This window comes from Syngnathus leptorhynchus, chromosome 19, assembly GCF_054491065.1.
Source record: "Syngnathus leptorhynchus isolate UIUO chromosome 19, UIUO_Slep, whole genome shotgun sequence".
Classification (NCBI taxonomy): Eukaryota; Metazoa; Chordata; class Actinopteri; order Syngnathiformes; family Syngnathidae; genus Syngnathus; species Syngnathus leptorhynchus.
In genome coordinates, this window is record NC_141213.1 from 4,775,892 (window position 1) to 4,788,374 (window position 12,483).

General features: G+C 43.4%; 1 protein-coding gene across 6 annotated transcripts in view; it reads right to left on the reverse strand.

The window, feature by feature from the left end:
• The window catches only part of svila (supervillin a), a 30,239-nt gene that overhangs the window by 13,255 nt on the left and 4,501 nt on the right, over positions 1-12,483 (reverse strand). For 3 of the 6 annotated variants that reach the window (XM_085939025.1, XM_085939023.1, XM_085939022.1), the window contains exons 2-8: positions 5,199-5,262; positions 4,622-4,713; positions 4,485-4,548; positions 4,262-4,404; positions 3,486-4,194; positions 1,161-1,973; positions 118-152 (exon numbers count right to left, since the gene is read on the reverse strand). In XM_085939025.1, coding sequence (XP_085795151.1) covers positions 118-152; positions 1,161-1,973; positions 3,486-4,194; positions 4,262-4,404; positions 4,485-4,492 — 1,708 coding nt within the window. In that variant the 5' untranslated portion in view covers positions 4,493-4,548; positions 4,622-4,713; positions 5,199-5,262. Of the gene's footprint in view, positions 1-117; positions 153-695; positions 846-1,160; positions 1,974-3,485; positions 4,195-4,261; positions 4,405-4,484; positions 4,549-4,621; positions 4,714-5,198; positions 5,263-12,483 lie in introns of those variants that run through there. The other 3 variants (XM_085939027.1, XM_085939024.1, XM_085939026.1) reach the window with 3 other exon arrangements.

The window sequence follows — 12,483 nt, forward strand, 5'->3', positions numbered from 1 at the left end:
CTTGCTGTTTTTGCTACCGACTATATACGGCGGGGCGGATCATAAACCAAATGGACAAATATTTCAAGTCAGGAAAAACAACCAAGAATTTGTTCTATTTAGTCAAAGCACTTTTACCTTGATTGGAAGTCAATTCGGCGCCTACGCAGGACCTTCAAAAAGAACAAAGACAATCCAATCAGTGAAACCTCCATGCGGATAAAACAGCGACGAGCTGTTAGGAAGAAAACCGAGACACGAGAAGCACTTTGGTGAGAGGCAGACACTTACGGTATGCTGAAAATGTTATCGGGAGTGTTAGAAGAACAGTCAAGGAAAATAAGCTTGCCAATTAGGCGGCATTACTGACCAATTCTATGATCCTGGGGAGACTACCAACAAAGGACAATTCATGCTTTCCACATGTAATGACCATTGCTATGAGGCCTAACACAAACAACCTTTGACCTTAAAATCATTATTTCTACATGTTTAACTCATTCCCTGCCATTGACGCCTATAGACCTCCAAGATCTATGTTAACGGAACAAGCAGGGAATGAGTTAAAGGGATTCATACTCTATTTTTCTGGCTCACATAGTAATATGATGATGGACTAAGTGCATATACAGCAACAACAAAACGCTTCATAATTCTCTTTCATGCATGATGACATGTTTTGGTTTTTCCATGCATTGCTGCATCCAAAGCGGTACCTATCAGTCTCCTGGCGCTCAGAAGTGGTGATGGGCTGTGTCCTAAACCTCTCGGATGTCTTTCTACACTCCCCCGGATAGATATAGTGAAGGGGTCTGCGGCCCCTGCTAGAGGCTCGGTAGCCCGCTTGGCCCTGATTTGCCGCATCGCTGGAGGAGAAGGCAAAAAAGTACCCAAAGGACGTGAGGGAGAGAGAAAGAGGTGAGCGACGATGATTAATTTCTTGAACTGCACACTTAAAATTTAGGAATGACATTAAGCACATGCGTGGGTGGGGTTGTTTTAAAAGTACAAATATTTATTGGCCGCAATTACAAGTTACGATGCCAATAAAGAGGACGCAGGACTGGTGTTAGATGAGCAGCATGATAGATTTTGCTTGTTAATCAAAGGGCAGCAGTTGATGTGAGCAAACAAGCGCAAGCTTCCAGAGCATCTCGTTCGTAGATGCGTTTTCCACCTACGCTTCGTCTCTTCGTCTGCTCGGGGGAGTGGTGGAGCTTTCCATGTAGGAATTTCTGAGCTGGGCCACAGACACACGGCTGTCCTGGTGAATCTCGGCGTTCTTGAGCTCCTGCGAATGCTGCGAACGGTGATGCAAGCTTCTATGACTTGGCTCTTGATCACCGAGATCTGCTACGGGATGGATCGGAGCTGCTTTGGGTTGGATGTGAGATGCCGACAAGCCTTTCTGGACATAAATGAGATTTTCACGCTCCCTGGACCTGTTGCTGGTTTCTTGTCGATGGCTGGTCTGCTCGGTGTGTCTGGAGGGATCAAGTGTTTCCCATCTGGTTCTGCCTCTGTGGCCTCTTCTTGCAGGTTCTTCAATCTCTGTGAACGCTTCGGAGGACCTCATCTCATCATCTCTTCTTCCTCTATGCGGGTCTTCGGTGCTCCTCTCCCTGCGGCGGACCTCTGAGGGTAGTACTGCTTTCCTACTACGCAACAGGCCCTCTGTCCGAACCCCGCCCGTCTCCTCACTTTCCTCATCTGGGAGCTGCTCCAGTCTGGATGGATCGCCAGAGGTCATGGACAGATAACTGGGATAACCGACAACATCTGGTGCCCCTGGTGGCCGGGACAGAGAAAGCAGTGCTTGCGGGTGATGGTGAGGGTAGGTGTGGTTCTGCTGGGGAATCGTTGGGTCCGTGTTGTACCGCGCAGACGGCTGGTGCTGAAATTGTCTGCGATATGTCGGAGCTTCTGCGACACTCGCCGGCTCTGGGCTCCTCTGACGACAGTCCTCCTTCGCAAGCCTCTCCCTAACTCGAATTCTTCGAGGAGACAAAGAGCTGATTAATGTTGACATTTGTATCCAGGCGAAAGTAAATATGTATTTAATGATCAAATTAGTCATTCAATTTGAACCGCTTTGTTTTTATTGTGGAGTTTAACAACTGAACTGGGACTTTCAGTACTTGGGCTGGGAAAAAAAGTTGGACAAAAAAAAAGGTTGATTGAATTTTTTTTTTTTTTTTTTGTCCTCAGGCTTCGCCGGCACCTCGATGCAATAAAATGAATTTGTATGTATGATAGTGCATAAATATACAGTAGCATGCTAACCGTGTATTTCTTTGAAATAGAAAATACTCATCTTAATTGTGAATCTACATGTCAAGAATTAAGAATGAATTATGGGTTAACACAAATCAATCAACACGGCGTTATTCCTGCAAAATATGACTCTACAATATTGCAATTGGTTAATAGCTTCTATGTTATTGTGTAACATGGTACAGCCCTTCAATGTATTTCAGTGAGGGGATTCAACCGTTCACACCAGAATGAGGTTGAGAATGAAGTTACGATCTTAGCAAAGGGAATTGAAAGTCGGGACGGTGAGGATGATGATGACGGGACTGTCTGGCTGTCAAAGCTCAAAAGCAGAGATTCTTAGGTGTCATATGATCCGTTGGCGATCTTAAACTATATAACTGCAATTTTACTCTTGAAATTAAACATGTGGAGTGTTTTAAGGAGTAGAACTTCCAACCTGTATTGACAGTTTAAGAATCACTGCTCTTAAGGCTTGCTGGGGAATGGAACACCAGGGTGATTTGGGGGTAGACACAACCATCTTTGGGGGTACCTCGAGGGCCAGTTGATTAAGGTGTGGGTGTCGCCATCAGCGTCAGTCTTGAGGAACCAATCAGGGCACACTTTTGCCCTTGTACTGTACATCATTGAAGGGTATATGTATAATAAAACATTTAAAGAAATGGAAAAATGAATAAATAAATATGGCCCTGATATTTTAATGCATGCCCACACTCATAACCGTGTGTAAGACAGCCCCACCAAACATCTACCCTGCAATCCAGATGGCCAGTCCAGCCCTGCATGGAACTGATTAAGTGAAGATGACCGAGAGTTGTATAGTAAACCAGTGATATCATCGTACCCTGGTGTAGGACATATGTGGCCAATGAGTCACACCAATCTGCACACTAACTTCACTTTCTGGCACTTCAGAAGAACAACAACATGGCAAGCCCAAAATAGGGTATCCAAATGAGGTAAGCGGGCATTTAAGAAGAATGCGAATAAAGATATCGTGACCCCCCCCCACCAACATCTCCTGTTGCAAGCACTATTACAACAGCGTGGCCTAGAGTTGAACTAGAAGTTTCTCAATGCGTCATATTTTGTCACGGCGTAAACGAGAAGAAGGGTCAGATCAAATGGGATCGTGGGACTACGCCAAAGAAAACAGATCATTTGAAGTTCACAGTAACAATAAGACAATAACTTCCAAGGGGAAAAGAAGAACCATCAAGAGTACTCACCCATGTCTGGTGAGTATGTTATGGGCCTGCTGCTCGATGAAGAGGTCGCCAGGTGACACGCCGTGTTTCGGTGAGGGGACAGAAGGTCGTCTGCTCATCTTGGGCGAGCTTGGCGGCGCGCCTGTGCCGGCGTAGTCCCGAGCAGGCACGCTAGCGCTGGAGGACAATGATGTAACATCCATGTAAGTGGACGGCTCAGGAGCGACTGCTCTGCGTTGATTCTCCAGGTTCATGAGTCGCTCCCTCTCTGAGAAGGAATCCACTCTGCTTCGACTCATTTCATAGCCCGTCTCGGGATGGCTCTGTTGGGGTGCGCTTTGCCCTCGCCTCGGACTACTGCTGGAAGTCATAGAGAGGTTTCTCTCTTCATCCGGGACAAACTCCGCTTTGTTACGCCTTTCGGGCCCATCGGGCTCTTTAAGAGGACGAGTGTACCGGGATGGATGGTCCATGTCTGGCTCCAGGTCCAAAGAGATACCGTAGCGCTCAGCCAACTGCCGACGGCGCTCCGCCTTGTAGCGGGCGATACGTTCAGCTTTGGACTCCAGCTCTGGGCCAGCTTTGCTGGATGATGAATTGTAGACGTGATCAGCGTGATTGGAGGCTTTCGGATCAGATCTATGTTGAGTTCTGGACTGTCGCTCAGGAACTACCGGCTGCATACTATCTGGATTTTCTAACTCTTCCGTTCCATATCTTTGGACTGTAACTACAAGAGGCACACGTTAGTCTTTTGGATATGCCCGACTAAATATTGAGTCACTGTCGGATCTCACCACCACGTGGCTCGCACGAGTCAGAAGCTCTCGTGTATCGCGGTGTATCTTCTTCCAGAAGACGATTGGCTACCAAATTGGGCAGGACAGATGGATGCGGCTCCCCCTCGATGCCTTCCAATCGCCGAGCGATGCGCTCCTTCCTAAGTACGTGGACACGTATGACATTTTAATCACGAATAGACTCGATAGCCAGCACAATCGGAGGTCATCATCTCCCCACCTGTTCATTTCCAAGTCACTTGTGCTTGTGGTGATGCCTTCAAATCGTTTCCTCAACTCAGAGACTTAAAAGGGATCGTGATTAAAATGTTGACCATCGTTTGCAAGTGATGTATAAAAACATAAACAATGACATACCTTTGTTGAGATTAGCCAAGAGACTAACATCTAGATCTTTCGTAACTTTGATTGGGTCACCTTTCTCATCCAAAGAGAATTCTTTTTGGAAGCTGAGGGTTCAAACAAAAGAACCAGGAATGCCATTCAGCAAAGATTTTGAACTACGATACAGTTCATCTCGACTCACACGGATACACAATGAATCTCTCTTCAGTTATTTGGGATTTCATCTAAAACCACAAAAGATCTGATCCAGATGTGAAAAATTAAAACAACACTACATTGTGTGTTTTTGTCCCTTCCAGAAACCACAAAGTTGTTGAACCTCATTTACAAAACTCCATTGACGACGCTGGTTTCTTTCCCACACTTGTGTTACTGCTGCAAAGGTAACGTAACAGTAATGTGTAGGCTGGGTGGAGTATTTGTCAGCCTGCCAGAATGCAGAGCAGTGCTTCTAATGCTGCAGTAGGAGCTAGCGCAATACAAGGTGACATGATGCATTTATTTAACTAGACATGGACACTGGCTGTATTTGACATTTACCATTATTTTTATTCATAGCGTCAAAAACGTCATTCTTATACCATCTTACCTAAGAGCTCTCCTCTGAAGCAATCTGCTTTTGCCAATTGTGATTGAGCTGTCACTTGTGAGTCCTGAAAAGAGAGGATAGAAATACTTCAAGATCATTGGCCCATTTACAACATCTTCGGTACGAGTCTTTAGAACCCATCATTAAACAAGCTCGCTGGCTCTTTGCTGCGAGATACAGAAGTCATTATGGAATGACGTCATTGCGTCTGTATCTTAAGGATTTGTGTGTGTGTGATGTCGTGGCCCGGGTCTTTTTAGAAACAGCTGGTCACAGGTATTGTTAAGTCCGATCACACATCAAGGTTGCCGTGCAAGTGCAGGTTGGGACAATGCCAGAGAGAGTCCAGCAGCACATTAATGTCTCTGAGTGGCTTGAAAAATGAAAGACAGTCCAAGGAGAAATGACTCTTACTTCTTAAAACCACAAACACACTGTCCACTCCACAAAGTCAATTTTTTCGGAATCCTATGTTCGTATGTTGCAATTCTTGGACCCGGAGTGGTTCGATCCAGGAAACTTCATGACAAACATGTGGTCTCACTCCATCCCCTCAGAGTTCACTTCAGGGCTTCACTTTGCTCCACCCAAAATCTTCCTCTTGAGACAGCTCACCCCGAACACCCACACACATTCTACCACCCTAATCTCTTATCAGATGGTTCTATTAGCGTTGATGCTTTAAATCAGTCCCACTTGAATACTTGGGAAGAAAGAAGGATTATTTACAGAGGGCAGTGTGCCTGCTTGTGTTTGGGGAGGGGTCTGGTATTATTTCAGCTGGTCGGAATACGGTCCGTGCAAGACCCGAAGATGTCCGTCTTCAGTTGACGGCGATCTAACGGTGCGATTCAAAAACCCGTGAAGCTATGAAAACCGACTCAAACAAGAAAACAGTGTTACGTCAGATCCTGATGAATGGATGTCTCTACGAAATATCAATAACTATAAATCTGTCGTTAATAATACTTAGTGAAATAGTCAAGTCATCAAAGTGTTTATTTTCTGGCTTTCGACATTGTGACTCACACACAAAGTTGAGTAAGATGTTATTTTCACTGGAAATGGTGAAAGATTGTTGGTAACACCAACACAGTGTGTACAAAGTGCTCAATTTCACATCATTATGGCATCACTGAAGACATCCAACCTTGAAAAATCAAACTGACTTGACCATTTCTAATATGAGAAATCTCAAGAAAGTAAAGACAGACACTGAAGTCATTTCTATTCTGCTGTAAACAAAATATCCGGTGGGATTTCTCCTTCTGGGTCGGCCATCTTGCTACTTGAAAGCCAAAATGTATGTGGAGTTTGTTTGCACAGAAACACTATGCCTGAAAGAGACAAGAAAAAAAATCTCCCGGAATGCCTCCTAACCTTACCCTAGCTGTCAAAGAATGATGTCATGGATCATTGAGCCATTACTCGGAATCTTAAGCACGGGTTTTGAGGAATAACATCAGATTTCACAATACAAATCTATTAAAAGATCAGCTGTCTAGAAGGTTGCCAAAGTGCAACATCAAGTGAAGTCAAACCAAAGAGCCGAGAGGGGCAAGAGCATATGTTGAAGGTGAGAGATAGGATTAACTTTGATGCTCGGGATTACAGCGTCCAAAAGAAAACATGTCATGCTTGAACTGACGGCATTACATCACAACGTGCGTGTGCATGTAGACGTCTACTTCCCCGAGCAATTACACAAAGTCAGCCTTCATTATTCATTGAGGGGGACAACCTCAAACAGCTTAGAAGGCAAAGCGTTACAAAACAGATGGGGGGCATCACAACCCCAGGCGAGGCCAAGGCTGCAAACATAAGATTGAAGAAAAAGTCTCCACAATAAGCCAATTAGGCTTTCAATGCCAATAAGAACTACAATGCCACTAACTGTGAAAGACGGAATAATCCTAATTTAAAACTAGACACCATAGAGAATTTAAGTATAGTTCTTTTAGATCATGAGTACTAAGTACAGTGAAAGATTCAGTTCTGGGCAAGAAAACAGGCAGCCAAGAACATCAATGTTCAATCAAGCGATCTCCCTGCATCGGGGATAAAAGCCTCAAACTGTGAGCTGCTTCTTGTGGATTGCAAGCTATTCCCACCTGGGGGAAACAGGTCTCCACACTTAGGCTTCACTCGGGAAAGATCACAAAGACGTGAGGTCATGAGAAGCAGCCACAGATCTGCGGTCAGTCACCAGTGCAAAATCATTTGCACATACTCGGACTCCATCACATATTGTCAATATATATTAGCTATTAAAAGTTTTTGAATACTATATCATAAAACATTTCAAAATAAAATATTCAATACAAGAGCTGTATAGCATATTCTGCCTTACTAATGCTAATGTTCAGTTTTGATTGATGTATTGATATTAAAAATAATAATAATAATTACATAAGCCCAAAGAGCATCACTAAGATGAATATGTTTTTTGTTTCTTATGGTTTGAGACCAGGTGCTTTCCTTAAAAAAAAAAAAAAACGGCAGAGTTAAGAGTGCTTTATCTTTGCTCGGCTGTCCTTGGAGGCTACAGCTGCAGTGCAATGACAGCTGGTGGGAAAGAAGGACACTGAGCAGAGAAGAAGCAAGTCTGCATCACCTTCTATGATTGCCTCAATCTGAGCAATCTGTCATCAACTCCAAAAACATCAGACCAGAGCAGAAGAGATCCAATTCTCTTACCTTCACTGCAAAACTTGACATGACTTAAATAATTGGAAATCCACGGGTTCCGGTACATTTTGGCAAACAAAACAAAACAAAAAAAAGTTGGAGGAGATGGTGAATTCAAAAAAAGGAAAGCGATGCAGCCGCAGAAGCGGTTATGCAGCACAAAGCAGTTTTGACAAAGCTTTGGGACAGAGCGAAGCGAGAGAGTGAGCCAATGAGAGGTAGAGAGAAAGAGACAATGAAGTCAGGTAGCATTCAAGTCAGGGAGGAGAGAGCGTAGCTGCAGGGCTAATAAAAAAAAAAAGGAGGTCCTGGTTAGTTTTCTTTGCCCACCACCACCACCACAACAACATGCAAAGCTGATGCACATGCTAAGCTCATTAACCAAGGCCCCGATGACACAGGCAAATGACAGCCGAGTGGTTTGAGTAAGCTTTCCAGACACAGAGGAGCAAAAAAATAAAAAAAGATGAGTGAGTGAGTGAGTGAGCGAGAGGCAAGGAAAAGATGGGAGTGTCCGAGGAGAGCGCTGCTTTCCAAATCCTTGGCTTCTAAACACCAGTGGGGTGCCAAAGAAACCCGTGCTAAACATGAGGGGAAGGGGAGAGTGGCGAGATGGGAGTGAACCAAAGTGAGAGGGACAAGAAGAGAGAGCAAGAAAAAAACCCTTTCAGCCTGATGAGAAATTCCAGTCCTCGTCCAGCGAGAATGAAATAAAAAAGGGACAGAGACAGGAAGGTAGATAAGATTAGATGCATTGGGAAGAAGAAATTAAGAAAAACATGACTGGAGAAGAACACCTGGATCTAACTCAAGAGCACCAACCCAACAGGCACTGGCGGCGCTAGAGGGGGGGGGGTCATGGGGGCACGGCCATGGAATATGCTTGGACCCATGCTTGATTATGATTCAGTGAGCAATTCATATTTTTACACCAAATGTGCCTCTCCTTCTCCACAAATTCAGATGATCACATCTGTGAATGCCAGAAACAGGCCACGAAAACTTGCAGCTGTCGTATACGTCAGGGTGTCCATGATGAGCTTATCGCTGCACTGAGAAGGCCTCACAAGGAGCCTGGCATGAAGCCCAACGTGGTTATTCTGATGCTGACGTGTATCTTATCTATCTCCGGCATACACAGTAAACCTGTCAACGTGAGCTAGGTCATTCATGACATATTCATCTCCCTGGGCTACCAATAGAAAAGTACGCCATTTTAAGGGGGCAATTTGCCATCATGGTAGCAAAATAATAGATAGAAAAGCTTACATGGTAGCCTAGTCTGGGTTGAGATCTTTACATCGGCCGAGATGAGGTCATGAAAACACGCAGGTCCAAACTGAAGATGAATTCTGCGTTCTGTAATGCTATCATCCAAACACGTAACACCTGTCTCTTCGTACAGGTATGTCCGTCTCACTTGTTGGTAATGTTTGTGTGTTTTGACTCATCCGTCAAAGATGAGATCAGCCCCGCAAAAAAAAAAAAAAAAAATGGTTACTACCCTGTTATTAGCAACGATGACTGCTGGCAATGGGCAAGACCTTACAGGTTACGGCTTCAACGCTTCTCTGGGTCTGAAACCTTGGTGGAGAATTTTAGGGTCACTTTAATGTCAAGAAATATCTTTTGAATGTTTCAAACCTGAAATTACAGTTGGATCAAAGAGAGCAGAATGGGTCAAAGGTCAGTGAGGAACTAATCCACACAAAGTGGTCAAGTGGATTGATTCCAGGATACAGTAACTATTAAGGAATTGTTTTCCTAAAAAAAAAAACTCAAAGAGAGCACGAAGAGGTCGCTGGTCTTGAATTAAAGCAGACTGTCCACAATAATTTCCTCTGATGTTCACATCATTTTGTGGTTAACATTTTTATGCCAAGAGATACATTTATTTCTTTGTTCTTCCGTCTCTCTCTGCTATAACATTTACTAAATCTGAAATTAAAAGGGTTCATTGAAAACCAGGACTGTAGGAATATGCTCATGTTTTCTTATGTGGCATTCGATTGTATATCATACGAGACCAGACCTTCCAAAGACAATATAGGCTTCGAGTAAAAATTACAAAATGTCCCCAAAAGCAAACTTGAACTGTAACAACTACATAAACCAACTCTGTGAAGTGAAATATATATGATTTACTCTAAAGCCAAAATCAATTTCCTAACAAGCGATCAAAAGAGTTCTATTAGGTGAAGTGGTAATTTGTTGATTATTTATACGCACAAAGTTGCTCTACCATATCAAATCGTATCACAATAGTGAAATGAAACAGCTCAGAGAAGCAGACAAGCATAACAAAGTTGTTCCTCTCCACTAATCACCTCCCCAGATGTTCAGTCAACTAAACTGGATGATTTCAGCCTGGACAAGCTCACATGTGCAGTCAGTCATTATTAGATAAACACTTCCAGACAATTATTTTTGCCCTCAAGACAACCTCTGGTACACAATAGCGTTGCAGCAGGTCTGTTAGCAGTCACAAATAATGGCTGCATCACCTTCCTGCTCTAAAAACTCAGGAAAGAAGGAAGTCAGTTCTTCATTGATGTATTTATTTATTTATTTCAAAGTCAAATTTATTCATTTACTGTATGAGAGACCTCAATCCTCATAATCCGCTTCCCATCACAACCGCCTCAAACACAAAACTTTCCATTCCCACTAAAAATAGACACACAAGGACAATTCTGACCTCATGTGACAAATTTCACTTTCTATTAACAGACGGCAGCACGCACACTTTGGCATGGCTTTCTTAAAATAAACCTGATAAGCATTCTCAACTTTGCGTTGCGTTAACAAGTGAAGTGCTTCAAAAGTCGAGCGATGCTTCTCAATGAAAAAAAAAAAAAAAAGAAGAAGCAAAGCAAAACTGTGATTTCACTTGAATGAAATCCGTCACTCTAATCTCTACATGTTGAATACCTGTTACAAATTGCAATCAGGATTCTTTGTAGACAAACAGGCGCCCTAGATTGAACGCACATTTGTGTGCTTCATTCTGACACTTAGTCCACATCTGGTCTTTGGTGCTCCAAAATGCAAAATACGCGGTTGATTGCATTTACCGGCGATTTGTTTCCATCGCTTAAGTGCCATGGACAGCTTCCCAATTGGAACCGCTAACCTGAAGGAGAAAAACATTACAAAGAATAGAGAGGCATTGGTGGGAAGGTTTTTTTTCGAATTCCTTAGACTCTCCAACAAGAGTCTAGAAAATTATTGGTTGTATATTATATTGTACAGGGCCATACCCACTGGCGGCGCTAGTGTGGGGGGGCAGAGGGCACTGCCACCCTCATGTGGTTAGACCCCCCCCAGACCATTTGGGTATTTTCCCATCTGTCCCCTGTCGAGTACAAATAATGAATCTTCACCGGGATTTTTTTTTTTTAATATATATATTTTGGGGGTGTTTCAAATAAAAATAAAAATACCTGCAGCCAAGGAAGCCTCTAACAGAGTTCAAATCACAGGTCAGTGTCAGGGACAAACAGTTTACTCAAAGTCTCGAAAGACTATTAGTAGCTCGTCATAATTCACCGTTAATTCGATAAACGAAGGCTGGTGGGTTTTAAATAAATGAGAAGAGGTTGTGGCAAGGTAAATATGCACTTAAGACCACCACGTGAGGTGACCAGGATTAGGCCTTCTGACACATTTTAAGTCATGTGACACCAAATCTAAACTGCTTTGCAGACAGCTAAGACAAAGAGGAGCACCTGCTTACTGTGGATAAGTCAATTGTTTGGACTAATCCTTGAAATTGCAGCAAAGATCCTACCTTTTTGCTACCAATCAAAACTGTCCCATTTTCTGAACATGATCCTCACACCCAAAAAAAAAATAGAACAGATTCATTCATAGGCCCTTCCAATTTGTGTAATTCTGCCGACTAGTTTAGGCTTACCAACGGGACTTAAACACTTCACTCATTTATCGCCATTGTCGCCTATAGACATCCAAAATCCATTTTAAGTGGGCTGGCAGTTAATACACAATCCTTGTGAAGCTCAGGTTTCCCGAAATAACACCCAAAGACAAAAACACTGCCACTTGACCCCATAAGGAGATAAAATGTGGTAGAGGTCAGCCAGTTAAACCACAGTGACATTACAATCGCTCGCTGAGAAAAGGGACGTGTATCACAACACCACGCTGCACACCGCCTTCCTGACAACACTCCACCCCCAACGTTCAAAATCAGACCATCAAACGAAACCAGGGCTGGTGTATATATTTGGGGCAGGATTTAAAAATAAACCAGCCGCCCAGATCACCACAATTAAAAAAAATCATGCATATGTCCTACTTTATTTGACATTTAGGAATACATTTGAGAAAGGCATAAAAGTAATTTAATGTTAGTTTTTTTTGCACATGAAACTAAAAAGATGCCACGTAATTGAAATGATTTCATCGTTTTGCTCAACACGCATGCGAGTACAAGCGCCAAGCGGTAGCTTTTGAATTTGAATGGAAAAACTTGGGGGAATGTTTGGTGTGTGTGTTGCCGTGCTAGGCAGCACTCTATTTCTGTCGGTGTTCTGACAGGAGAAGAGCAGGTGCAGCACAATGGACAACTGCAGAC